Source organism: Chlorocebus sabaeus, chromosome 12 (genome assembly GCF_047675955.1).
Source record: "Chlorocebus sabaeus isolate Y175 chromosome 12, mChlSab1.0.hap1, whole genome shotgun sequence".
Lineage (NCBI taxonomy): Eukaryota > Metazoa > Chordata > Mammalia > Primates > Cercopithecidae > Chlorocebus > Chlorocebus sabaeus.
The window spans coordinates 84601496-84627840 of NC_132915.1; the positions used below are offsets into that span (position 1 = coordinate 84601496).

Below are 26345 nucleotides of genomic sequence, written 5' to 3' on the forward strand. Positions count from 1 at the left end.
CGTGATGCCGGTTCTTCCCTGAGCTGAGAGCTGCACCATGTGACTTCCAGCGCTCCAAGCTCCTCATTCTGCCTCTGGGACAGCCCAGAATGTGCCTAATCCCCCTTCCACATGATAGTCACATGAACTGGAAACTGGCTGTCCTGTGGCTAATTGATCTCTTTCCCTGGGTTCTAAGCAGGTCCCGGCCGACCAGTACAGGAGCCTGGCTGAGAGTGCTCTCTTGGAGCCCCAAGTGAGAAGATACATTATCTACAACTCGAGGCCTATGCGGCTGGCCTTTGCTGTGGTAAGAGGGAGGTGGCCCGCACACTGACCCTGCCCTGACAGCTTGTGGCACCACCAAATTCAGCACCGTGTCTTGGAGCCTGCTGGTGTGGGTCAGAGGCTTGGGGGCTGTTGGCCCAGGTGCCTGGAAACGAGCAGCACGTATGGACATTGATTTGGGATCAGAGGAAATTTATGGGAGAGAGTTGTAACCAGGTCCTTGCATAAAGGATGGGAGTCAGGGTTTACTGTGGGCAGAGCTTGGGATTGGAAGTCTGCAGATCCACCCAGGCTCTGGACTCAATGTCTGGCTTTGGCCAAGATTTTCCTCCTCTCCGGAACTTGGTTTCCCCATCTGCTCAACAGATGGGTTATTTCAGCTCTATGTATGTGTGTATACACATCTGTATATATAATATAAAAAGTATACATCTTCATATTGATGCATATAAACACTGACATACATAAATGACAGAGCCAGAATTTAAATCCAGGTAGTCTGGTTTCAGTGTCTGTGCTCAGAAGCACTATGATTTGCTGCTTGTATAAATGGTCAGATAGCACACCTGACTCCCAGGTCCCACTTCCAGGGAGAAGGGAAAAGGGTGGGAACCAGCATTGATTCATTACCTGCTGAGTGCGGGGCTGTTACTTATGTGACCTTTTTAACCCTTATTACAATGCTGTGAAATAGGTGTTTTTATCCCCATTTTACCGATGAGGAAACTGAGACTTAGAGGAGTTATACATTGTCCAAAGCCATGTAGTACTTGAAAGATCATTGTGGTCTTTGAACTGATATTTGTCTCACTTTGGATACACCTGCGTTTTTCTGTTTTCTTTAAAATTAAGGTAAACAAGGATTAGGGGTAGCTACTAACCCTTTTTGTCTATTTTTTGCTTATGAACAAGGAACATGAGCTCATTCTCACAGACCTAGATGTCTGTATCACTCTCTTACTGGTGCTGTGAGCTGTCTGAATCCAAGGAGGGTGTCAGTAGTGTCTGAAGGGTGTCCGTTTGAATGGAGCTGCTTTATGTGAGGACTGAAGTTCCTGACCGTGATCTCTGTCTGGCATCTTGCAGGTTTTCTACATGGTGGTGTGGGCTAATATCTACTCTACCAGTCAGATGTTTGCCTTAGGGAACCACTGGGCTGGCATGCTGCTCGTGACCCTCGCCGCGGTGAGCCTGACCCTGACTCTTGTGCTGGTCTTTGAGAGACAGCAGAAGAAGGTGAGATGGCTGGAGATCCCTGCCACGCTCCCTCCAGAAGGGCGGTGCAGGCGTGAGAATCCGATTTTTCTCTTTTGCCTCCCTCAAAGAATTTCCCTGGCCATGAAAATTCACACTAGCCCATAAGCCCAGTGACTAAAATAAATCAAATCGTATATGTGATTGTCCTCTCTGCTTTTTCTGTCTAATCCCTGTGGATTGTTTTTCTGGAAGCAAGCTGTGCTTTGAGAATGTGGGAGGAGGGCACTAATAGCCCATATCCTGACAGTACTTTAGTTAACTGAGCCCTTTCATGCACTTCCTCCCGCTGGGTGCTCACAACAGCCCTGTGAACAAGGGAGGGTTACTGAAACCACCCTGCAGCACCAGGTGCCTGAAGTTGACCTCTGGGGAGAGGTAATTTACATTATTCCCTCCTGTGACGGGCAGATGCCGACCTGGTGCTCTATCGACAGTCATGTCTCTAATCCCAGCAATGACCTTTGAGGCAAAGTGGGTGGTCTGAGAGTTAGGTAACTTGTCCTGGATCCCACTGTTAGTGACAGAGCCAGGGTTCAAACCCTGAGCCCTCTGGTTCCTGATCATGTTTAGAAAGGAGGTGGATACCTCCTAGCTTGATGAATGATTTTAATTGTATTCTGTCTCTTCAGTGTCTGTCTTTTGATATGTACTGAGCACATCACATGTAGTAGGTCCTCTGTTAAATGCTTAACACATTAACTCATTAAATCCCTTGACATTAAATCTGGGTAGATGCTGTTACGCTTGTTTTGCAGTTGAGGAACCCTAGATTAAGGCTCAAAGAGTAGTCCCGGCCATGCTTCTAATAAATGCCAGAGTTGGAAATCAAGGCTAGGGCCTCAGATTCCAAGCCATGTTCTTAGTCACTACACTAGAGAAAACTGTTGGTTTTCTTTCTTTCTTTCTTTCCTTTCCTTTCCTTTCTTTTCTTTTCTTTTCTTTTTTCTTTTCTTTTCTTTTCTTTCTCTCTTTCTCTTTCTTTCTTTCTTTCTTTCTTTCTTTCTTTCTTTCTTTCTTTCTTTCTTTCTTTCCTTTCTTTCTTTCCTTTCTTTCTCTTTCTCTCCTTCTTTCTTTCCTTTCTTTCCTTTCTTCCTTTCCTTTCTTTCTTTCCTTTCTTTTTCTCTTTGTTTCAACAGAGTTTTGCTCTTGTTGCCCAGGCTGGAGTGCAGTGGCGCAATATTGGCTCACCGCAACCTCTGCCTCCTGGGTTCAAGTGATTCTCCTGCCTCAGCCTCCCGAGTAGCTGGGATTACAGGCGCCTGCCACCACACCTGGCTAATTTTGTGTTTTTAGTAGAGATGGGGTTTCTCCATGTTGGTCAGGCTGGTCTCCAGCTCCCAACCTCAGGTGATCTGCCTTCCTCGGCCTCCCAAAGTGTTGGGATTACAGGCGTGAGCCACCGCACCCGGCCCAAAACTGTTGGTTTTCTATAGCTGCTGTAACAAATTATCATGAACTTAGTGAATTAAAACAACAACAATTTATTATCTTCCAGTTCTGTAGGTTAGATATTTGACATAGGTCTCACTGGGCTAAAATCTAGGTACAGGCAGGGCTGCTTCCTTCTGAAGGCTCTGGGGGAGAATCTGTTTTCTTGCTTGTTTAGCTTCTAGTGGTCCTCTGCATTCGTTGGCTGGTGATCCCTTTCTTCATCTTCAAAGCCAGCAATGGCAGATCTAGTCTTTTTCGCATCTCCTTCTCTGGCTTTTTTGCCTCCCTCTTCTACTTTTAAGGACCCTTGTGATTGCACTGGGCCAGCTGGGTAATCTCAGATAATCTCCTAATTTTAAGGTCATCTGATTAACAACATAAAGTTCATCAGCGGCTTTAACTCCCCTTTGCCGTGTAGCAACATTCACACCGGTTCTGGGGAATAGGATTTAGACATCTTTGGGGACCATTTCTCTGCTACTGCACCTATGTTGTCTTTCTACCTACTTGGGAAGTTCCTGTTCCTCCAAACCCTGATCCCTGGCACAGTGCTGGACTCTGATCTTGCCTGACTCAGAAAGGGAGGGCAGGATGTTGGGAAATGTAAATCAGCATTTGGAGTATGAATTCCACTTAGTGCGTGTGTTCACGGAGACACATGGGAACTTTATGGTGCACTCATTCTGAAAGGATCTTTGTTGGGCTTTACCATGAGACTGACAAAGTAATGCTGCCCTTGGGGTCTGTTGAAACTTTCATGGCCCTTGTGTTTGACCTTTAAAAAATAAATCGAGCTGGCTACTCCTGTAGTAAGAACTTTGTCTTGGGGAGGGGAAGAAGCAAAGTGCTTTGTTTTATTTAGCAGGAGCAAGCAAAAAAGATTGGCACCTGACAGGTGCTTCGAGGATGCGGATGTAATTCACATGGTGGAGGGAATGCCTGCTTTGGCTCTCTGCCTCTGTCTCTTCCTTCCTCCTTTTATTCAGCCGGTATTTATGAAGCCCTTGATAGTACCAGGACCTTGTCCACGGCCACACAGCCAGGAAACAGCAGAGCTGGGCTTTGGTCCAGGACTAACACTATTGAATTTACTGTTCCAACTATATATATATATATATATATATATATATATATATATATATATATCCTTCCATTCGTCTGTCTGTCTATCTCTCTCTCTCTCTCTCTATCTCCATCCATCCATCCATCCATCTGTGCATCCATCTATTTATCCATCCATCCATCCATCCATCCATGCATGCATCTATCTATCTATCTATCCATCCATCCATCCATCCATCCATCCATCCATCCATCCATCCATCCATGCATCTATCTATCCATCCATCCATCTATCCATCCCTCCATGCATGCATCCATCTATCTATCCATCCATCCATCCATGCATCTATCTATCCATCCATCCATCCATCCATCCATCCATCTGTGCATCCATCCATCCATCCATGCATCTATCCATCCATCCATCCATGCATCTATCTATCTATCCATCCATCCATCCATCCATCCATCTGTGCATCCATCCATCCATCCATGCATCTATCCATCCATCCATCCATCCATGCATCATCTATCTATCCATCCATCCATCCATCCATCCATCCGTCCATCTATGCATCCATCCATCCATCTATGCATCCATCCATCCATCTATGCATCCATCCATCCATCCATCCATCCATCCATCCATCCATGCATCTATCTATCCATCCGTCCATCCATCCATCCATCCATCCATCCATCCATCCATCCATGGATCTATCTATCATTATCTATCTATCTATCTATCTATCTATCTATCTATCTATCTATCCATCCATCCATCCATCCATCCATCCATCCATCCATCTATGCATCCATCTATCCATCCATCCATCCATCCATCCATGCATCTATCTATCCATCCGTCCATCCATCCATCCATCCATCCATCCATCCATCCATCCATGGATCTATCTATCATTATCTATCTATCTATCTATCTATCTATCTATCTATCTATCCATCCATCCATCCATCCATCCATGGATCTATCATTATCTATCTATCTATCTATCTATCCATCCATCCATCCATCCATCCATCCATCCATCTATGCATCCATCTATCTATCCATCCATCCATCCATCCATCCATGCATCTATCTATCCATCCGTCCGTCCATCCATCCATCCATCCATCCATCCATCCATCCATCCATCCATGGATCTATCTATCATTATCTATCTATCTATCTATCTATCTATCTATCTATCTATCTATCCATCCATCCATCCATCCATCCATCCATCCATCCATCCAAGACAGGGTTTTACTCTGTGCCAGGCACAGATCCCAGAAAATGAGCAAGGCTTATGTGCAGCATGGAGTCCCAGGTGCATCCTGGCAATACCATCATCACTGCCCATTTAGGAGACTCCTTCTTTTCTTCCTAATAATGTCCATCATTTCATGAGCACCTATTGTGTGCTGTATGCTTGGGGCTTCATGTCTGTGCTCAACAACAACCTTATAAGGAGGCAGGATACCTCCATCATTTGCTAGCTCTGCAACTTGGGGTGAATTATTTAATCTATCAGGGCCTCAGTTTCCTCATCTAGAAAATGAGATAATAATTTTAGCTCCCTCATAGGATTATTGTGAGAATTAAATGACTTAGACACACACAGTGTTTATAATAGTACCTGGTGTAAAGTAAATGCTTTGTAAGTATTAACTGTTATTAACTCTGTTTGCCAGTGAGGAAATGGGAGTTCAGAAAGGTTAAGTAGGCAGTCCATGGCCACACAGCCCTTCTCGGGTCTTCTTTTGGGTCTCAGCTCCAGGACCTCCTCCTCCCTGGATCCCTTGTCACTCAGGACTATGCAGATCCCCTCTTCCTGGCCATTGTCACTCTTACTGTTAGCATCCTCCCTGTGTTGTTACTTGGTGTCCTTGAGAGCCTCAGTGTCTTGCATAACTGTCTTGTTTTCCCTTTGGTGTACTGTTAGCCTTCCTCAGGATTGGAAGGTTTGGGCCGGGCATTGTGGCTCACACTTATAATCCCAGTACTTTGGGAGGCTAAGGTGGGAGGATCACTTGGGCCCAGGAGTTTGAGACCAGGCTAGGCAACATTGTGAGACTCTGTCTCTACAAAAAATGAAATCAGCGGGGTGTGGTGGTACATGCCCACAGTCCTAGGAGGCCGAGGCGGGAGGATCGCTTGAGCCTAGGAGTTCAAGGCTGCAGTGAGTTGTGATGGCGCCATTGTACTCCAGCCTGGGTGACAGAGCGAGACCCTGCCTCAGAAAAATAAAAAATAAATAAAATAAAATAAAATAAAATAACAAAAATAAATAAAATAAAATTAAAAAAAAGATTGGAAGGTTTGTAAAGGCAGGCAAGTCCCGGCCTTGTAGAGTATAGCACATTGCTAGGACACATGAGAAGTTCCAAGTTCCTACAAATATTTATTTGTGGCTAATATGGCACAGTAAAAACACGATGATTTAAATTCACTGTCATCCTCACTGTGATATTATCAGCTGATATGTGTTAAGTGTTCAATTCTTTCAATTATTCTACATGGATTAACTAATTTCATCCTTTTTATACCCCTCTGAGGTAAAGGCATTATTATCTCCATTTAGGGGTATGAAGATGGAGACAGAGAGATGTTTAGTAATTTGCCCAAGGTTATATGGGCAGTGAGAGATAGAGTTAGGAATTGAACTGTTGGTAATGTGGATTTCTAAAAGGAAGAAACCCACATCAAATCCAAATCCACATCCAAATCTCCTTACTACAGATCTAGGCAAAACAAAATCTAATTATTCCTCAATTTTCATAGTAGAGGCATTCCTGGAAAACTCAGTGTGTATTAAACTCATGCAAACAATCACTTTAAGTGTCTGGGCATGGTGGCTCATGTCTGTAATCCCAGCACTTTGGGAGGCTGAGGTAGGAGAATTGCTTGAACCTAGGAGTTTGAGACCAGCCTGGGCAACATAGCGAGACCCCATCTCTACAAAAAATTTAAAAATTAGCTGAGTGTGGTGGCATGCATGTGTGGTCCCAGCTGCTTGGGAGGCTGAGGCAGGAAGATCTGAGCCCAGGAGGTCGAGGAGCTGTGATCGTACCACTGCACTCCAACCTAGGTGACAGAGCGAGACTAGGTTTCCCCCCCCAAAAAAATCACTTTAGGTATAAATGTAAACTGGAGTTATGTTTGCTGACCAGATAATTCTAAGTAGATTTTTTTTTATCTGTATGTATGCTCAGTGGGACATTTGGAGTTCAGGCAACCCAGGGGACAGTCTTGAATGTGCAGAACTGTTTCTAATAGGACATGTCTTTCAGTGGAAGGCATGGGTTTAGTACGCCTGGCCCTCCTCCACTAACTGCCGGCATTGTCCATCCAATCCCTGTGACAACCAAAGGGTCCTGTTTGCATTTCCAGAATCTCCCTTACAGGGTGTTGCCCCTTTTGAGAACTATTATTCTTGATCAGGCTCTCTTCCTTTTTTTTTTTTTTTTTTTTTTTTGAGACAGAGTCTTGCTCTGTTGCCCAGGCTGGAGTGCAGTGGCACAATCTCAGCTCACTGCAAGCTCCACCTCCCGGGTTACGCCATTCTCCTGCCTCAGCCTCCCGAGTAGCTGGGACTACAGGCGCCCGCCACCTCGCCCGGCTAGTTTTTTGTATTTTTTTAGTAGAGACAGGGTTTCACCGGGTTAGCCAGGATGGTCTCAATCTCTTGACCTCGTGATCCGCCCATCTCAGCCTCCCAAAATACTGGGATTACAGGCTTGAGCCACCGCGCCCGGCCGATCAGGCTCTCTTCTAACTGCGTCTGAAAGTCCTCTTGTGCTCACTTCCCCAAACCAGCATTTGAGGTCCCCTTGTCCCTTCTCTTCTCCCCTACCTGTTTAGCATCCACTTTTCCAGCTGAATGTGTGGCATCCGTTGGTTTGGGTGGGAGAGCAGGAAGCTGATTCCCAGAGACCCTCCTGAGGACCAGGTGCTGTGTTAGATACTTTAAAGTAGGTGCTTTCTAGATGGAGCGAGTGCTTCACTTACACAACAGATTTAATGTGTCAGCTCAAACAGATCAAACTCATCTCATCTCCCATCTTCCACAAATATCTTATGCACCTTGACAGAGTCCCAGGCCCTACGTTAAGTACATCACACACAATCTCAGTGAAATCTCACTCTATTCCTAGGAGGCTGAGACATTCTTTTATTCTACAACTGAAGAAAATAAGGTTCAGGGAAGGGACATGCCTTGTCCAGGGTCATATAGCCAGGAAGCAGCAGAGCTGGGCTTTATGCCAGGGCCATCTGACACTATTGAATTTACTGTTCCAACTATCCCCCATCTCATTTTATTTTTCTTTCCTTATTTTTAAGAGATAGAGTCTCACTCTGTCACCTAGGCTGGAGTGCAGTGGCACAATCATAGCTTACTATAACCTCACACTCCTGGGCTCAAGTGATCCTCTCGCCTCACTCTCCCAAGTAGTTGGGACTACAGGTGGACTACCGCACCTAGCAAATTTTTTTTTTTTTTTGAGATGGAGTCTCGCTCTGTTGCCCAGGCTGGAGTGCAGTGGCATGATCTCTGCTCACTGTACCTCCGCCTCCTGGGTTCAAGCAATTCTGCTGCCTCAGCCTCCCGAGTAGCTGGGACTTCAGGCGTGCATCACCACGCCCAGCTCATTTTTGTATTATTAGTAGAGACGGGGTTTCACCATGTTGGCCAGGCTGGTCTCGAACTGCTGACCTTGTGATCCACCTGCCTCGGCCTCCCAAAGTGCTGAGATTACAGGCGTGAACCACTGCGCCTGGCCCCACCTAGTTAATTTTTAAACAATTTTTTATAGAGACGGCATCTCGCTACATTGTCCAGGCTGGACCCAAACCCCTGGTTTCAAGAAATTCTCCTGCCTTAGTCTCTCAAAACACTGGGATCACAGGCATGAGTCACTGCACCTGCCTCCACCCCAGCCCATTTAATAGGGGAGGAAATGGGACAGTCCTGAGGGTGGGGATTGTCCCTTGGCATCTAGGGGTGGGATGGTGTGTTTCTACTGCCCAGAGCCCGGGAGCTCCCCAGTAGCGTGGAGGTCTGGTGATGGGCCTGGCATTTGTCTTACAGGCCAACACCAATACGGATCTGAGGCTGGCAGCTGCCAATGGAGCCCTCCTGAGACATCGGGTGCTGCTGGGGGTGACAGACACAGTGGAAGGATGCCAGAGTGTGATTCAGGTGCTGTGTCTCATAGTGACCTCTTCCTGTTGGCCCAGTTTTATGTTGGGCTGATGGAGAGCAGTGGCCTCATGTTCTCCCAACCTGCACAGTGTCTGCAGTAGTCTGCTAATGAGATGGCTGTCGGCAGCCCTTCCTTCCTCCCTGCCCCTGGTGTTTCTTCCTCAAGACACCTTCTCTGTTTTGTAACCAGTGGCCTGGAACCTCCACGTGGCAGGGCTGGAAGGGAAGCACAGATAGCGCCCAAACCTTGCTGCTCACCTGGCACTTATTCAGCAGACAGACGGAGCCTCCTATGTGCTGTGCCCTCGGTTGGACACTGACGACATTGAGGGGCCCATACAAGGTCCCTGTCCTGGCAGAGGATGACAGGCATACAGTGAGATAGTCCACAGTAGCCTCTCTGGCCTTATAGCAAAGGGACAGCCCCCGACAAGGCTGAGAGGCAAGGTACACAGGGTCCCTTTGAAGGGCTGCATGGAGCTCACCATGGCTGGGGCTACACCAGAGTGACACAGCGGGGAGAGATGAGGCCGGAGAGGCAGGTCAGATGCTGAAGGCCTTGTCTGCCTGGATTGGTCATTCTCTTTGCCCCGAAGGTTGTGGGGAGATCTCAAAGTGACTAGTATGGAGTCGCAGGGTGGGTCGGAACACAGTTAGGGCAGATCTCCTGATCCTGGCTGAACTCTCCTGTTCCTCCATCCATGCCTGATCTACCCGGTGGAATTGCAAAACCTCCTCGGCACCACATCTGCATTCTCACCAGTCATTGCCCCTTGCCTGGTGGGAGCCCAGGGGTGGGTGTGCACGGGGGACCTGGGAAGAGGCTTCTCACGCACCTGCCTCGGTTACTCCATGAATGTTTATTGAGAGCCTATTATGTACCAGGCACTGTCCCAGGGATTGAGGCTGCAGCAGAGAACACATGCAGGTCCCTATGTTTATGGAGCCTATCACACCCGAGATGGTGTAGGTACAAGATGATCTTGCCTAACATTGGACTGAAGCAGATGGCATCACAAGATTCTCGGCAGTTCAAGTGTGACATTGTAGACTGGGAGCTCCTGGAATGTGGGGGTCCTTTTTAGCCTCGTTTATCTTCCAATCTCCTTTATCCATTGGTATGCAGAGTGACTTGGCATGTGTTAGATGAATGCGTGGATGGATAGATGACTAAAGAATGGGCCAGGCATGGTGGCTCACGTCTATAATCCCAGCACTTTGGGAGGCTGAGGCGGGTGGATTGCCTGAACTCAGGAGTTTGAAACCAGCCTGCGCAACATGGTGAAACCCTGTCTCTGCTAAAAATACAAAAAAATTAGCAGGGCATGGCAGCATGCGCCTATAGTCCCAGCTACTTCGGAGGCTGAGGCAGGAGAATCACTTGAACCGAGGAGGTGGAGGTTGCAGTGAGCCGAGATCGTGCCACTGCACTCCACACTCCAGCCTGGGCAACAGAGTGAGACTCTGTCTCAAAAAAAAAAAAAGGGACACATCAGCTGGGCACAGTGGCTCACACCTGTAATCCTAGTACTTTGAGAGGGTGGGGCAGGTGGATTGCTTGAATCTAAGAGTCAACACAAGCCTGGGCAACATGGCAAACTGTTTCTACAAAGAGGACAAAAACTAACTGTGCATAGTGTCGCAAGCCTATAGTCCCAGCCACTTGGGAGGCTGAGGTGGGAGGATCACCTGAGCGCAGGAGGTCAAGGCTACAGTGAGCTGTGATCCCACCACTGCACTTCAGCCTGGGTGCCAGAGTGAGACCCTGTCTCAAAAAAAAAAAAAAAAAAAAAAAAAAAAGAATAGACACATCTTTTTAGACAACTGGATTCTTTCGGTTTCAAAATAGTGTCTTGGGGTAAGGTGATACACTATCTGGGATGTCCTTCAGATTCCCTGGGAGGTGCAGTGGAGGTGGGGGTGTTGGGGATGGGTACCAAGTGAGGATGAAGATGAAACCAGAGTGGTCATGAGGTGACCTAACAGTTGCAGCAGGAGGATGGGTTGCTGTCATCTACTTCTGTATATGCTTGGAAATTTTCATAGTAAAAAGCTTTAAAGGAATCATTTGAGAAATCCTCCCTTGTGGGTAAGACATTGGGAGACTAGTTGGCAAGAAGGCTGTGACTTTGGGCCTCATGGGTCAGTCATTAAGAGGAAGGAGGTCTGGGAACCAGAGAAGGTGGCCAGTGGGTGGGAGTTTGGGACAAGGGCCACCAGTTTCTCTGAGAATTTCAATTAGGATGTGTAGCAGCCGTGGTCTTGACAGGATGTTGTAACATGAACATGGAGGATTTCGGCCTGGTTAAGTTTAGCCTGGCTGGCCCCTGGGGTGGAAGGGGAGGCACAGATGGGGTATGGACTTCTCACCCTGCTTCTCTCCCCACAAGCACCCAGGTTGATTACCTCAGACCTGGTTGTGGGCTGCAGGTGTCAGCTCTGAAGGGTTTCACTCATTTGCATGTTCACGCCCCGCCCATTGAGGATGAAGGTGGCTTCAGGTGGACAGGTGATGTTCAGGAGGGTTCAGAGTCTGTCTGGGATGCTCAGCAGCTTGTGGGAAATGGAGCCACAGCCATTTTAAACAGGGTTTAACTTTTTCTCCTTTCCTTTCTCTTTCTCTTTCCTTTTCCCTTTCCTTTTTCTTGAGACAGAGTCTTGCTCTGTCACCCAGGATGGAGTGCAGTGGTACAATCTTGGCTTACTGCAACCTCCACCTCCTGGGTTCAAGCGATTCTTGTGCCTCAGGCTCCTGAGTAGCTGGGATTACAGGCGTCCACCACCACACCAGCTATTTTTTTGTATTTTTTGTAGAGAGAGCGATTTCACCATGTTGGCCAGGCTGGTCTTGAACTCCTGGCCTCAAGTGATCTGCCTGCCTCGGCCTCCCACAGTGCTGGGATTACAGGTGTGAGCCACTGCATCTGGCCTAGGGTTTGACCTTTTCTAAACTTGCACACAAAGCCATTTTTCTACCAACCATGCAAGTGAGATGTGGTCGTGGTGTGGAACTCTGGGAGGGAGCCAAATGGCACGTTCCTGCCAGACAGCAGGCTAAATAGGACTGTCTCAGGGAGGGGGAGTTCAGGGTTGGGCTGGCTTTGAGCCACAGTGGTCACTGCTGCTTCTCCCTACAGCTTTGGTTTGTCTACTTCGACCTGGAGAGCTGTGTGCAGTTTTTGTCTGATCATGTTCAAGAAATGAAGACTAGCCAAGAGGTAAGATATCTTCAGTGAAAAAGCAAAACAAACCAAAAGCCAGGAGGCCAAGTTGTATCGATTGCATTATCTTAAGGGTGGGAAAATGTCTAAGAAAAAGTTACTTGGAAGAATACCTACGAGCAATCAGTGCTTGTTTTTGCCTAGGGAATTATGGCTGCTTTTCTGCTTCTTTTTAACTCATAGCTTCTTCCACATTTCCTATGGTGAGCATATATTTCTTTTTTCTTTTTTTTTTTTCGTTTCTGAGACAGAGTTTCACTCAGTTGCCCAGGCTGGAGTGCAGTAGAACGATCTCGGCTCGCTGCAACCTTCGCCCCCTGGGTTCAAGCGATTCTCCTGCCTCAGCCTCCTGAGTAGCTGGAATTACAGGTGCCTGCCATCACACCTGGCTAATTTCTTGTATTTTTAGTAGAGACGGCGTTTCACCATGTTGGCCAGGCTGGTCTTGAATTGACCTCGGGTGATCCATCTGCCTTGGCCTCCCAAAGTGCTGGGATTACAGGTGTGAGCTACCGCGCCCAGCCATATATTTCTTTATAATTATAATATTAATAATAACTTTTGGTGGATCCCAAAGTATCATGCATTGAGGCAACTTTTACGTGTTCACAGTGCCTTTCTACCATTTATTAAGGAAACCAGAGGGATTTTGCTCTGCTTCTGCAGAGGAGGAAACGGTCTCCGGGATGACCTATTACCGGCCTGTGGTCATGGAGCTGGCTGGTGATGCCCAGGTTTGGAGGCCAGGCCTCCTGTCGCTGAAGCCTGGACTCCTTCTCTAGGATCAGCCTTTTCTGAGCCCCGGCTGCAGTGGGTCTTGAAGTCAGAGTTGTAACTTAGCCCTGAATCTGGCTCATTAGTTCCTATGTGGCCTCAGGCAGGGCCTTTGAGTCTCAGTTTATTCATTTGCAACATATGGATAAAGATACCCACATCCCAGGCTGTTTTGAGCAAGTGAGGGCATGAAAGGAAAGACATTTGTTTATTTGTTTGTTTTGAGGCAGAGTCTTGCTCTGTCACCTAGGCTGGAGTGCAATGGCACCATCTTGGTTCACTACAACCTCTGCCTCCCAGGTTCAAGCAATTCTCATGCCTCAGCCTTCCGAGTAGCTGGGTCTACAGGCATGCGCCACCACGCCCAGTTAATTTTTGTATTTTTAGTGGACACGAGGTTTCACAATGTTGGCCAGGCTGGTCTTGAACTCCTAGCCTCAAGTGATCCGCCCGCCTCGGCCTCCCAAAGTGCTGGGATTACAGGTGTGAGCCACTGTGCGTGACCATAAAAGGAAAAATATTTAGAAACTATTAATGACCATCTGTAGGGAATTATGTAATACCACCCATGTGACCAGCTTTTTCTGAGGTCATTGTCTGAGTCTGAGACCTCATCCTCTGCTCTGTCTGCAGCCTGGGGAGGGACTCAGCCTCGCAGATACCACCTGATTTAGGCACTCCTGAGCCCCTTCTCTGTTTCCTTTGCAGTCCTTGCTGAGAAGCAGACTGAGCCAGTTGTGTGTTGTCATGGAAACTGGGGTGAGCCCTGTAACAGCGGAGGGGCCTGAGGACTTGGAGGATGCTCCTCTCCTGCCTGGCAATTCTTGTCCTAACGAGAGGCCACTCGTGCAGACTGAGCTTCATCAGCTCATTCCTGAGGCTGAGCCGGAGGTAACAGGCACCGGGGATAGTTGGGGCCATCCACCCTCGGGGGAATTGCATATGTGGAGGCTTCCTAGATTCCCCGGGACATAGCTTCTCTCAGTTGGTAGACACTATACAAATCTAGCTCAGAGTTTTTGATCTTTTCATTCTTCACCCTAGCACTTAAAAAAATAGTTAAGCAGGCCGGGCGCGGTGGCTCAAGCCTGTAATCCCAGCACTTTGGGAGGCCGAGACGGGCGGATCACGAGGTCAGGAGATCGAGACCATCCTGGCTAACACGGTGAAACCCCGTCTCTACTAAAAATACAAAAAACTAGCCGGGCGAGGTGGCGGGCGCCTGTAGTCCCAGCTACGTGGGAGGCTGAGGCAGGAGAATGGCGTAAACCCGGGAGGCGGAGCTTGCAGTGAGCTGAGATCCGGCCACTGCAGTCCAGCCCGGGCTACAGAGCAAGACTCCGTCTCAAAAAAAAAAAAAAAAAAAAATAGTTAAGCATTTTATATTTGTTGGTACTTTTTGTTGCATTATTTAATATCTTGGATATTCTTTTTGATGGTTGCATTGGATGGGTAGTTGCATGTTGATAGATTATAACTTACTTAACCATGAACATATTGACAAATATTTGCATCTTAGTCAGTTAATCAATTATTTATTCATCTATCCAACCATTCATTCATCTACTTTAATTGCAGTTAGATAGTTGACTCTTCTTTGCATTTTTTTTTGTTTCGTTTTATTTTGAGACAGGGTCTCACTTCTGTCACCCAGGCTGGGGTGCAGTGGTGTGATCGCTGCTCACTGTGGCCTCAACTTCCCAGGCTCAAGCAATCCTCCCACCTCAGCCTCCTGAGTAGTTGATACTGTAGGCATGTGCCACCATGCCTGGCTAATTTTTTGTATTTTTATTAGAGTCAGGGTTTTGCCATGTTGCCCAGGCTGGTCTCCAACTCTTGGGCTCAAGAGATCTACCTGCCTCGACCTCCCACTTCTTTGCATTTCTGTTGAATTCCAATTCCTCCCGCCCCAGAGTTCTCTTGGGTCCTGCCATCCACGCTGCCTCTTGGCTATGGCTCAGCACTGGCAGACCAGAAATCTGAAAATGTGGTTTGCAGCTTGTGCTACCTTCTTCTCATCATGAAGACAGACCCACTGTCGGGGAGACAAGCAGTGATGGTGACCTCAGGTGACATTTGAAACTTCAGAAGAGCACTTATATCTTTTTAGCCAAGAGGTTTGGGAATTCAAGGTCCAAACCAGCCCAGACTTTCTTTTTTGTACTGGTGGGGAGTAGGAAGCCTGCAAGTAGCACTATTTAAAAAAGAAAGTGACAGGATGGTGCGGTGGCTCACTTGAACAAAGTGCTGGGATTACAGGCGTGAGCCACCATGCCCGGCCTCTATTAAACTCTTTTATCTTTTTATATACATTTTTAAATTTTAATTTAGAGACAGGGTTTTACCGTGTTGCCAAGGCTCGTCTTGAACTCCTGAGCTCAAGTGATCCATCCGCTTCGGCCTCCGAAAGTGTTAGGATCACAGGTGTGAGCCGCCGTGCCCTGCCAAAATATTTAAAAAAAAAAAAAAAAAAAAAAAAAGAGAGAAATGATAAATGTATTAACCTCTTCACTTTATCCTTTTTTTTTTTTTTTTTTAAAGAGAAGAGATTGATAAGGTTATGTACTTTCTTGTGACATGCATCTGTGAGTTTTTGTGCAATAGCCCATTAAATATGGGTCTTTTAAATGATTATTCTCAGATTCATTCCAACCAATAGTAATACAATTTCCTGTCATGAGTATCAAGTGTGTGTGCACATGTTTTTAAAGTAGCTGCCCTTATAATTTAGTTAGGGAAAATATAATCGATGCCCAAGTCTCAACCTGTGCCAGATGGTCACATTTCAGTAGGAACCCAGTGTCTGTAAAAGATGGAAAGACCGTGATAATGACCTCTTACATTTTTACGGATTTTTCTCATGCATAAAATTCATTAGCATACTCTTCGAGGTATGAATTATTTTCCCTTCTTCCTTGATGGGTGAAATAAGGTTCCAAGAGGTCAGCTGACTTGCCCAAGGTTGCCAGAAAGGGAGAGTGCAGTAAGCCCAGGGCAGAAGCCAGCCCTGCTGATTCTAAGTAGACCAATGTTCTTGCTATGGTTCTTTGCTTCTTATATTATTGATTTTAGAGTAAATTGGCGAGAAGACCGATCTGAGCTGGTGAGTGGTAAACTATTTGAAGTGTTTTATGTTTTCTAGCACAAAGGATAACTTGAAACAAAAGCTAATCTTATGAACCATGTGGGGTTTCTGCTTTTTTGAGTGATAATGACAGAAAGATATTGATGCCATTTGTGGAGCACTAGGCACTGGGCTCAATGCTTTCTATTAGTAGTCTCTCCCTTTTTTTTTTTTTTTTTTTTTCCGAGAGGGAGTTTTGCTCTTTTGCCCAGGCTAGAGTGAAGCGGTGTGATCTCAGCTCACTGCAAACTCCACCCCCCGGGTTGAAGCGATCCTATTGCTTCCGCCTCCTGAGTAGCTAGGATTACAGACGTCTGCCACGATGGCCGGCTAATTTTTGTATTTTTAGTAGACACGGCATTTTACCATGTTGGCCAGGCTGTTCTCGAACTCTTGACCTCGGGTGATGCACCTGCCTTGGCCTCCCAAAGTGCTGGGATTACATGTGTGAGCCAATGCACCCGGCCTCTATTAGTCTCTTTAATCCTCACTCTAACTTACAGGGGTCAGTGTACTATTTTCCTTATTCTACCAATGAAGAAATGGGCTCAATAATGTGAAGTGACTGCTCTGGGTTAGTCATAGAGTGGCTGAGTTGAAATTCCCTCTTGGCCTTTTTGACTTTAAAGCCTATTCTTAATTACTAACTCTACAGACATATCTAGTGTAACCCACACCTTATTTCATTACATTCAGAGTGGACACAAGTATTGTGAAAGAGCTTCAACACCATGCTTAAGGAATTTAAGCATTTCCCCTGAGATCCCATCTTCTATACCAGTGAATGGATCTTTACAGACCAACTGTGTTAATAAGAATGTGCAGTAAGGCCTAGCACAGTGGCTCACACCTGTAATCCCAACACTGTAGGGAGGCCAAGGCAGGAGCCCAGGAGTTCAAGACCAGCCTGAGCAACATAGTAAGATCCTATGTCTTTTTTTTTTTTGAAACGGAGTTTTGCTCTTTTTGCACAGGCTGGAGTGCAATGGTGCGATCTTGGCTCACTGTAACCTCTGCCTTCTGGGTTCAAGTGATTCTCCTGTTTCAACCTCCCAAGTAGCTGGTATTACAGGCATGTGTCAGCATGCCTGGCTAAATTTTTTTTGTATTTTTAGTAGAGATGGGGTTTCACCATGTTGACCAGGCTGGTCTCGAACTCCTGACCTCAAGTGATCTGCCCGCCCCGGCCTCTCAAAATGCTGGGATTACAGGCATGAGCCACTGTACCCGGCTGTACTGTGTCTTTAAAAAAGAAAAAAAAGTACATTAAATGCAATTTTTAAATTCTTTTTTACTTAAAATTTTTTTATTGTGGCAAATATACATAATATAAAATTTACCATCTTAACCATTTTAAGTATATGGTTCAGCAGCATCAGGTACATTTACATTGTTATGCAACCATCATCATCAGCCATCTGCAGAATATTTTCGTCTTCCCAAATTGAAGCTCTGTGCCCTTTAAACACTAACTTCCCCTTTCCTTCTTCCTCCCTCCCCTCAACCCCTAGAAACCACCATTTTATTTTCTCTCCCTGTGAACTGATTACTCTAGGTGCCTCGTGTTAGTGGAATCATACAGTACTTGTCCTTTTGTGATAAACCCAATTTTGATAATCAATCTCTTTTTTTCCCTTTTTTATGTTTTTCTTTCTTTTTTTTCTTTTACTGTCAGTCACCATATTTAAATGTAAGCAGTTTCTTTTAATATGTTAGGAGTACTTGTGTAAACAAATCTACAAGGTACCTCATATGAATTAAAGAATTCTGCTGTAATGGGAATATTCCTCTCCCTACCTCCACATTTAACTCGTCATTTTCTTCAAGTGAGTCACTTTGATCTCACGTACTTGACAGACTCATAGACATTTGAAAGTGGAAAAAGAATGTATTTGTGGCTGGCTAGGTTTACTTTCTTTTTATGCTTTTAAAATATATTTTTAATTTTAATTTTATTTTTGTAGAGACAGAGTCTTGCTCTGTTGCCCAGGCTGGTCTCAAACTCCTGACCTCAAGTGATCTTCTTACCTCGGCCTCCCAAAGTGCTGGGATTACAGGTGTGAACAACCATGCCTGGCCAACTAGGCTTAAAAAATTAGATAATTAGAAATTAGATAATTTCTCTAGGGCTTCGAGGTTGCGTATTTTTTTGGTGCGTATTATTATTGCCATTCAGTAATTAGTTACCCACCTTGGCAATGAGGACACTGAAGCTGCAGGAGCCCCACAGGCCATGGATTGCAGAGCTGGGCTTCTGGACCAGGCTGACATCTTCTGAGAGTCCCAGGTGCTGACCTGGCCTGGTTCTTCCTAGTGAGCATCACTCCTGGGTCCAGGGGCAAGAAAGCAGTGTGGCCTTCCCCTGGTGCCTAAGCCATTTTTCTTCAAGGGGCTCCCCTGTGGTATTCAATCTGCTTCCCTGCCTCTTCTAGGAAATGGCCCGCCAGCTGCTGGCAGTGTTTGGCGGCTACTACATCCGGCTTCTAGTGACCTCCCAGCTCCCTCAGGCAATGGGGACACGACACACGAACTCTCCGAGAATTCCATGCCCCTGCCAGCTCATAGAAGCCTATGTCCTGGGCACAGGGTGCTGCCCGTTCCTGGCCAGGTGACCTAGGGATGAAGGTACTCATGTTCCTCCAAGACTGAGCAGTCGGGAAGGCTTCAGGAGCCCAAGATGGCCAATGGGGAGCCCCAGGTGAGGAGAGAAGCATCTAGGGGCACTCCAAAAGGGGCTCGTGATGTCAGCCACTGGGGTGTTGTGCTCACTCCAGGGCCCAGCACACAAATCTCATGCTGTTTGACATCTCATGCTGACCCCCTGGCCTTTGCAGGAGCTGATGGTTACAGAGCTAGTCCCACCAAAGCTACTCTTTCTGCTGCTTAGAACTGTGGACACGTATGGAAGGACTGGACCCCTATCGCTTTCATTGTCCAGAGAGCCCAGGAGGCATGAAGATGACCAGACAGGGCAAATTATGTGTCCAAAACTTGGCCTCAGATGTTTCCATTTCCAACCCCTTCATGCCAGATGGGGAAACTGAGACTCAGAGAGGATACTGCTCTATGTGGCGTTGCCTTGAACCCCTAAAATTATCAGACTGCCTTTTTCCAATATAAAGAAAAAATGTTTTCAGAATTCTCTCAATTTTTTTATGTTTTTCTCCCCCATATTTTGTGAAAAGCAGTGGTACGTGTACATGTTTTCTACCAGTACACAGGCTACAGAAGACACAGAAGAAAGAGATCAAGGGCAGATAACTGTTGACAGGAATATTTGAGAAAGATTGATCCTGTTTGACTTGAGGACTTACTTTGTTCACAGGCATGCACGCTTGTGGCTGTGGTTTTATATTACAGATGTAGAACACTGGTTATGTTTCCCGACACAAACACTGTCCTGGAATGAAGTGTGATCAGCCACTCGTGGGATTCTGTGAAGAGCTCAGAGGCTTCCAAGTGATCTGCTCCCGAAACAAGTTTGAAGACCTATTGTTTCATCGACCCAAGTCCAAATGCCCTGACCTGGCATGTGAAGGATCCCCAGCCCCCAAGACCTAGCCTTCATCTGCGATTTTGGCTTCATCTCCCACAAAACCCCTTTATGGGTTGAAGCTCTTTCCTGGACTGACATACCTATTCCTTTCCATTTGTTGGACTCCTATTCATGCTTCAAAGTCCAGCTTTCTTAAGCCCTTCTTTAGGAAGCCTTCCCACACAGCCAACCCTGCTGCTCTCTGCCTCCTTTAAATTCTTGATAAAGCTGTTGCCTGTTCTGATGTTTTATGGTATTGATTTTGTTTTCCTGTGTATATGCCAGTTTTTCTAACTAGACTGTAAACTCCTTAAGGACAGAGACTACACCTTGTACTTTTTGTGCATGACCTGGACCGCTAAGGAAAAAAAAAAATCCAGTAGATTGATTGCTTTGCCATCCTCACAGCAGCTTTTGCAGATTGCTGTCCAAACTCACTTGAATGATGACATTGCTATGGACCTGGGTTCTGGACCTGATCTGCCAGTTCAAGCTGTGTAATTTTTGGCAAGTTGCTTTCTTTGCCTGGTCCTCAGTTTGCCCATCTTTATAATGGGTGGATTGGATGATTTTTTTTTTTTTCTTTTTAATTGAGATGGAGTCTTGCACCGTCACCCAGGCTGGAGTGCAGTGACACGATCTTAGCTCACTGCAAACTCTGTCGCCTGGGTTCAAGTGATTCCCATGCCTCAGCCTCCTAAGTAGCTGGGACTACAGGTGTGCACCACTACGCCTGGATACTTTTTTTGTATTTTTAGTAGAGATGGGGTTTTGCCATGTTAACCAGGCGGGTCTTGAACTCCTGACCTCAGGTGATCCGCCCACCTCGGCCTCCCAAAGTGCTGGGATTACAGATGTGAGGCACCACAACCGGCCTGGATGATTTTTAAGGGCCCTTCTAGGTCCGAAGTTCTGGGAATTTCTAGCTTATTCTGCCCCTTCGTAGCTCTTGACCTGTCTATCCAGATGCAGAAACATCTGGCAACCCCACATGGCTGAGATGACCTGGACCTAGGATGCCCTTGGACAGAAGACTGGCCTACCTAGCAGACCTGGAATTTTCTTCCTGATCTGCTGCTTCCAAGTTGTGTGACCTTGGCTAAGTCACTTAACCGTTCTGATTGTCATTTCACTTTTTAATAAAGTGGATCTGGAGAACAAGAAATGTAATAAGCACGTGGCTCACCATTCAAGAGATGAGTCTGACCATTCACTTTCTGTGTGCCAGAGAAGAGAGACCATGGGTATAGACCAGCCCCTGGAAAGGCTGCTTTAGTCAAGGCTGAGAGCAGCTTTGCTCAAGCAAATTATTCACGGAGGTGACCACTGTCTTTCTGACCTGGCACAGAGGAAATGTTGGCTGTGAATATGACCAATAGAAAGAGGCCCGTATTTCTCATTCAGTCCTAGAATCCTGGTAAGTAAATAACAGAGAATAAAAATGTGTTTGTAAATGACAAAGCAGCAGTTTTTCAATTTTAATGTCTACTTAAGAACCTTTGATGTGTGTTTCTTTTCCCTTCTTTAGAATGGATGATGGTCCCACCTAGTGGGTAGGGCTTTCAGGGTATGCCCACAATGTACATTTCTCTGCATCTGTGCCTCAGTTTCCTCATTTATGAAATCCCTATGATCTCTGTCTCACCTACTTTACAGGATTGCTGTGAAGATCACATACTACACACAAGAATGCTCATCAGTTTTTAAATTTTATTTAATTTTTATTTATTTTTTTTTAATGTCATTTTTTCAGAGAGATAGGGTCTTGTTGCCCAGCCTAGTCTTGAACTCCTGGCCTCAAGTGATCCTCCTGCCTTGGCCTCCCATGGTGCTGGGATTACAGGTGTGAACTACCATGCCCAGCCAGCTTCTAAGTCTTAAGGCTCTGTGTTAGTGATAGTTGTGGCCATCGTGGAGGCAGTGCGATGTCTTCGAGTGAGAGTGAAGCATGGATTCTAGAGTTCCATTTATTCTAATTCAAGTTCTTCCACTTAAGAACAATGTTCTTCCTCTCATTGAATCTCATTCCTCATCTATAGGATGGGGATAAGAGCATGTACTTGGCAGGTTGTTGTAGTAAGGATTAAATAATGATGTAAAAAAGTGTCAAGTGCTTGCAACTTTGAATTCCAAACTTGAGTGAAAACTCAATAAATTGTTGCTTAAAAAAATTTTTGTCATGTATATTGTAGATACCTGATGTATATTTTTGTTGATGTAGCAGGTCATTAACAGTTAAGGCTATTCAGTCTGCCTCAGACCTCACCTATTTCAGTGCCATGGGGTATACTTATGTCAATAAAGATTTTAGTCAAATCTCTGGAATTCAGCATCCAGAGATAACATAACAAGGAGATAAAGAGCAAACCGTTGATTTTGGGCCAGATACTCACTCTTTCTGTACTTCCTGTACCTAATTTCCTCATCTGTTAAGGGGGGAGTGTGATAATAAGGGGGGTTAATGGAAGTGATTGATGTGAAGCACAGAGCCTGGTCCACAGTAAGGGCTCAGTCAGTGGGGGACGTTTCTTCTGCAGCTGCTGGCTGCTGTTAGCTTCTAGTTTATGTTATCCTATGTTATCTTATAGTTGAGTGTTTTTACATTTAGGTCTGTAATTCATTTTGAGTTAGTTTTTCTGAAGGATGTAAGGTCTCTATCTGGATTAATTTTTTGCATATTGTTCCAGCACCGTTTGTTGAAAAGACTCTCTTTGCTCCATTGTATTGCCTTTGCTTTTTTTTTTTTTCCAAGGATCAGTTGACTATACTTATGTGGGTCTATTTCTGGGCTCTCTATTTGTTCCATTGATCTATGTGTCTGTTCTTTCCCAAAAACACACTGTCTTGATTACTGTAGCTTTATAGTAAGTCTTGAAATTGGATAGTGTGAGTCCTCCAACTTTGTTCTTCTCTCTCAATGTTGATTTGGCTATTGTGTGTCTTATGCCTTTCCTTGTAAACTTTAGAATCAGTTTGTCAATATCCACAAAACAACTCACTGTTTATTTTGATTGGGATGGCATCAAATCCATAGATCAAGTTGCAAGAACTGACATTTTCACCATATTGATTTCTGTCTACAAACATAGAATCTATCTTCATTTATTTAGCTGTTCTTTGATTTCTTTTATCAGTTTTGTAGAGGTTTTTCCTTTTTCCTACAGTTTTTTTTTTTTTTTTTTGGTAATTTTTCTTATAGATCTTGTACATATTTTGTTAGATTTATAAGATTTATACCTAAATATCTTATTTTTTTGGGTGCTAATAAAAATAGTATTGTATATTTAGTTTCAAATTTCATTTGTTCATTGCTAATATATGGGAAAGTGATTGACTTTTATCTATTCACATTGTATCCTGCAACCTTGCTATAATCTCTTATTAGTTTTAGGAGTTTCTTTGTTGATTCTTTTGTTGATGAGATAATCATCTCGGAACCTGTAAGCAAAGACAGTTTATTTCTTCCTTCCTCATCTGTATATCTGCATACTTTTCATTTCCTTTTCTTGTCCTATTTCATTGGCTTGGACTTCCAGTATGATGTTGAAGAGTAGTGGTAAGAGAGAACATTCTTGCCTTGTTTATGATTGTAGTGGGAGTTTCTAGTGTCTCACTATTTTTTTTTTTTTTTTTTTTTTTGAGACAGAGTCTTGCTCTGTTGCCCAGGCTGGAGTACAGTGGCGTGATCTCAGCTCACTGGAACCTCCATCTCCCGGGTTCAAGCAATTTTCCTGCCTCAGCCTCCCGAGTAGCTGGGATTATAGATCTGCACCACCATACCCAACTAATTTTTATACTTTTTTTTTTTTCTTTGGTAGAGATGGGGTTTCTTCACATTGGCCAGCTTCATCTCAAACTCCTGACCTCAGGTGATCTGCCCTCCTTGGGCTCCCAAAGTGCTGGGATTACTGGCGTGAGCCACCATGCCTGGCCTTCACTATTAAATATAATGTTAGCTCTGGACTTTTTGGTAGGTTTTTTTGTTTTGTTTTGTTTTGTTTTTGAGACAGAGTCTTGCTCAATCACCAGGCTGGAGTGCAGTGGCCCGATCTCGCCTCACTGCAACCTCTACTTCCTGGGTTCAAGCAATTCTTCTGCCTCAGCCTCCCAGTAGCTAGGACTACAGGCGTGTGCCACCACACCCAGCTAGTTGTTTTTTGTTTTTAGTAGAGATCAGGTTTCACCATGTTGGCCAGGCTGGTCTTGATCACTTGACCCTGTGATCCGCCTGCCTCGGCCTCCCAAAGTGCTGGGGATTACAGGCATGAGCCACCATGCCCAGCCCTAGTAGTTTTTTTGTTTTGTTTTGTTTTGTTTTGAGACAGGGTCTCACTCTGTCACCCAGGCTGGAGGCTGGAGTGCAGTAGCACGATCACAGCTTACTGCAGTCTTGATCTCTGGCGCTCAAGCAATCCTCCTGAGTAGCTGGGTCTGTACCATACCTGGCCAATTGTTTTTTTTTTTTTGAAATGGATCGCACTCTGTCACCCAGGTTGGAGTGGAGTGGTGGGATCTTGGCTCACTGCAACCTCTGCCTCTCAGGCTCAAGTGATCCTCTTACCTCAGCCTCCTGAGTAGCTAGGACCACAGGCATGCATTGCATGCCTGGCTAATTTTAGTATTTTTGGTAGAGACAGGGTTCTGTCATGTTAGTGTTGCTCAGTTTGGTCTTGAACTCCTTAGTTCAGGTGATCCACCCACCTTGGCCTCCCAAAGTGCTGAGATTACAGGCGTGAGCCATCATGCCTGGCCTGGGCCACCACACCCAGCCATAATTTTTTAGTTTTTTGTAGAGATAAAGTATCATTTTGTTGCCTAGGCTGGTCTTGAACTCCTGGAGTTGATCCTCCCACCTCAGCCTTCCAGAGTGTTGAGATTTCAGGCCTGAGCCACCATGCCCAAATGAGATATTCTTTAATAAGTTGAGAAAGTTTCCTCTCTATTCCTTGCTTACTGAGAGGAAATTAGCTTTCTTTTGAATAGTCATTGCATAGTATATCTTTGTTCATCCTTTTACTTTTGACCTCCACATTCTTACATTTAAGGTTTCACCCTTGTAGGCATGTAAGATTTGCTTTTTTGAAATTAAGATTTTTTAAAATTCAGAGTATTTACTACACTATGTCTAATGTGTTTATTGATAGACTTGGGTTTGAATGTACCATCTTACTAATAAGTCTTTCTATTGGTTTTCTCTTACTGTGTTCTTTTCTTTTTTCTGTCTTTTTTCCTTCTTTTGGATTAAGGTTGTTTGTTCTGGGTAATTTCTCCTTTATTAGCATATGAAGTATACTTTTCTTTTAGTTCTTATCCTAGATTTAACAAGCATCCTTGACTAACTGAAGTGTATTATAAGTGGTCACTTCTACAATTTTCTGGACAACCCAGCAACTACACAATTCTTTTTTTTTTTTTTTTTTGAGACGGAGTTTCCCTCTGTGGCTCAGGCTAGAGTGCAGTGGCACAATCTTGGCTCACTGCAACCTCCTGCCTCCCAGCTTCAAGCGATTCTCTCGCCTCAGCCTCCTGAGTAGCTGGAATTACAAGTGTGCACCACCACACCCTGACAATTTTTGTATTTTTAGTAGAGACAGAGTTTCACCATATTGTCCAGGCTGGTCTCAATCTCCTGATCTCAAGTGATCCACCTGCCTCAGCCTCCCAAAGTGCTGGGACTACAGGTGAGAGCTACTGGGCCTGGCCCCAACAACTATACAGTTCTTTCACCTTTCTACCTGTTGTGGTAGTCTTGTCGTGGATTTCAGTTTTCTCTGTATTTTAAGCCACAACAGATATTCTTATTAATGCTTTCTATAGTCAATATTCATTTAGATTTATTCACATTACTTTTTATTACTCTTTATTTGTTATTTCTTTTTTATTACCCTTCGTTCCTTTCTGTATTTATGTGCATCTATTTTGGATCCTTCTTCTCCTGGAACTAACTTTAGAATTTTTCTTCAATATAGTATCATATTTAGTATAGTATATTTAGAAATACCTTTAGTGTTTTCCTTTCAGTACGGATCTTGTGATGAATTCAATTTTTGTTTGCTGAGAAGTCTGTATTTTGTTTTTGTTTTTGGAAGATATTTTTGGTAAGTAAGGAATTCTAGGTTAGTGCAGTTATTTTCTTTTCACCTTTTGAAAATGTCTTTGGTTTCTATTGTTTCTGTTGAGAAGTCATCTGTCAGCCCCATTGTTGCTTTTAACATTTTCTATGAGTTTTAGCAGTTACATTCTGATGTGCCTAGCTGTAGCTTTTAAAGTATTTTTCCTGCTTGTGCTTGTTCACAGCACATCTTGAATCTGTGACATGATATCTTTCATCATGGCATTCACCCTCTTCTCTCATCTTGTTCAGGACTCTAATGATAAGTGTTAGACTTTTTCACTATATCTCTAAGACCCTTCTTGGTATTTTTCCATTCTTTTGGCTCTTTGTGATTCAGTCTGGATATTTT

At 44.9% G+C, this 26345-nt stretch overlaps 1 protein-coding gene across 8 annotated transcripts in view; it reads left to right on the plus strand.

The window, feature by feature from the left end:
* TMEM268 (transmembrane protein 268) overlaps nucleotides 1-20125 on the plus strand; it is a 35006-nt gene extending 14881 nt beyond the window's left edge. For 3 of the 8 annotated variants that reach the window (XM_037984153.2, XM_073021869.1, XM_073021870.1), the window contains 6 exons: nucleotides 179-289; nucleotides 1354-1503; nucleotides 9114-9224; nucleotides 12365-12445; nucleotides 13931-14113; nucleotides 18779-20125. In XM_037984153.2, the coding sequence (XP_037840081.2) occupies nucleotides 179-289; nucleotides 1354-1503; nucleotides 9114-9224; nucleotides 12365-12445; nucleotides 13931-14113; nucleotides 18779-18958 (816 nt within the window). In that variant the 3' untranslated portion in view covers nucleotides 18959-20125. The other 5 variants (XR_012094865.1, XM_007968292.3, XM_073021872.1 and 2 more) reach the window with 5 other exon arrangements.
* The last annotated feature ends 6220 nt before the right edge of the window (nucleotides 20126-26345 follow it).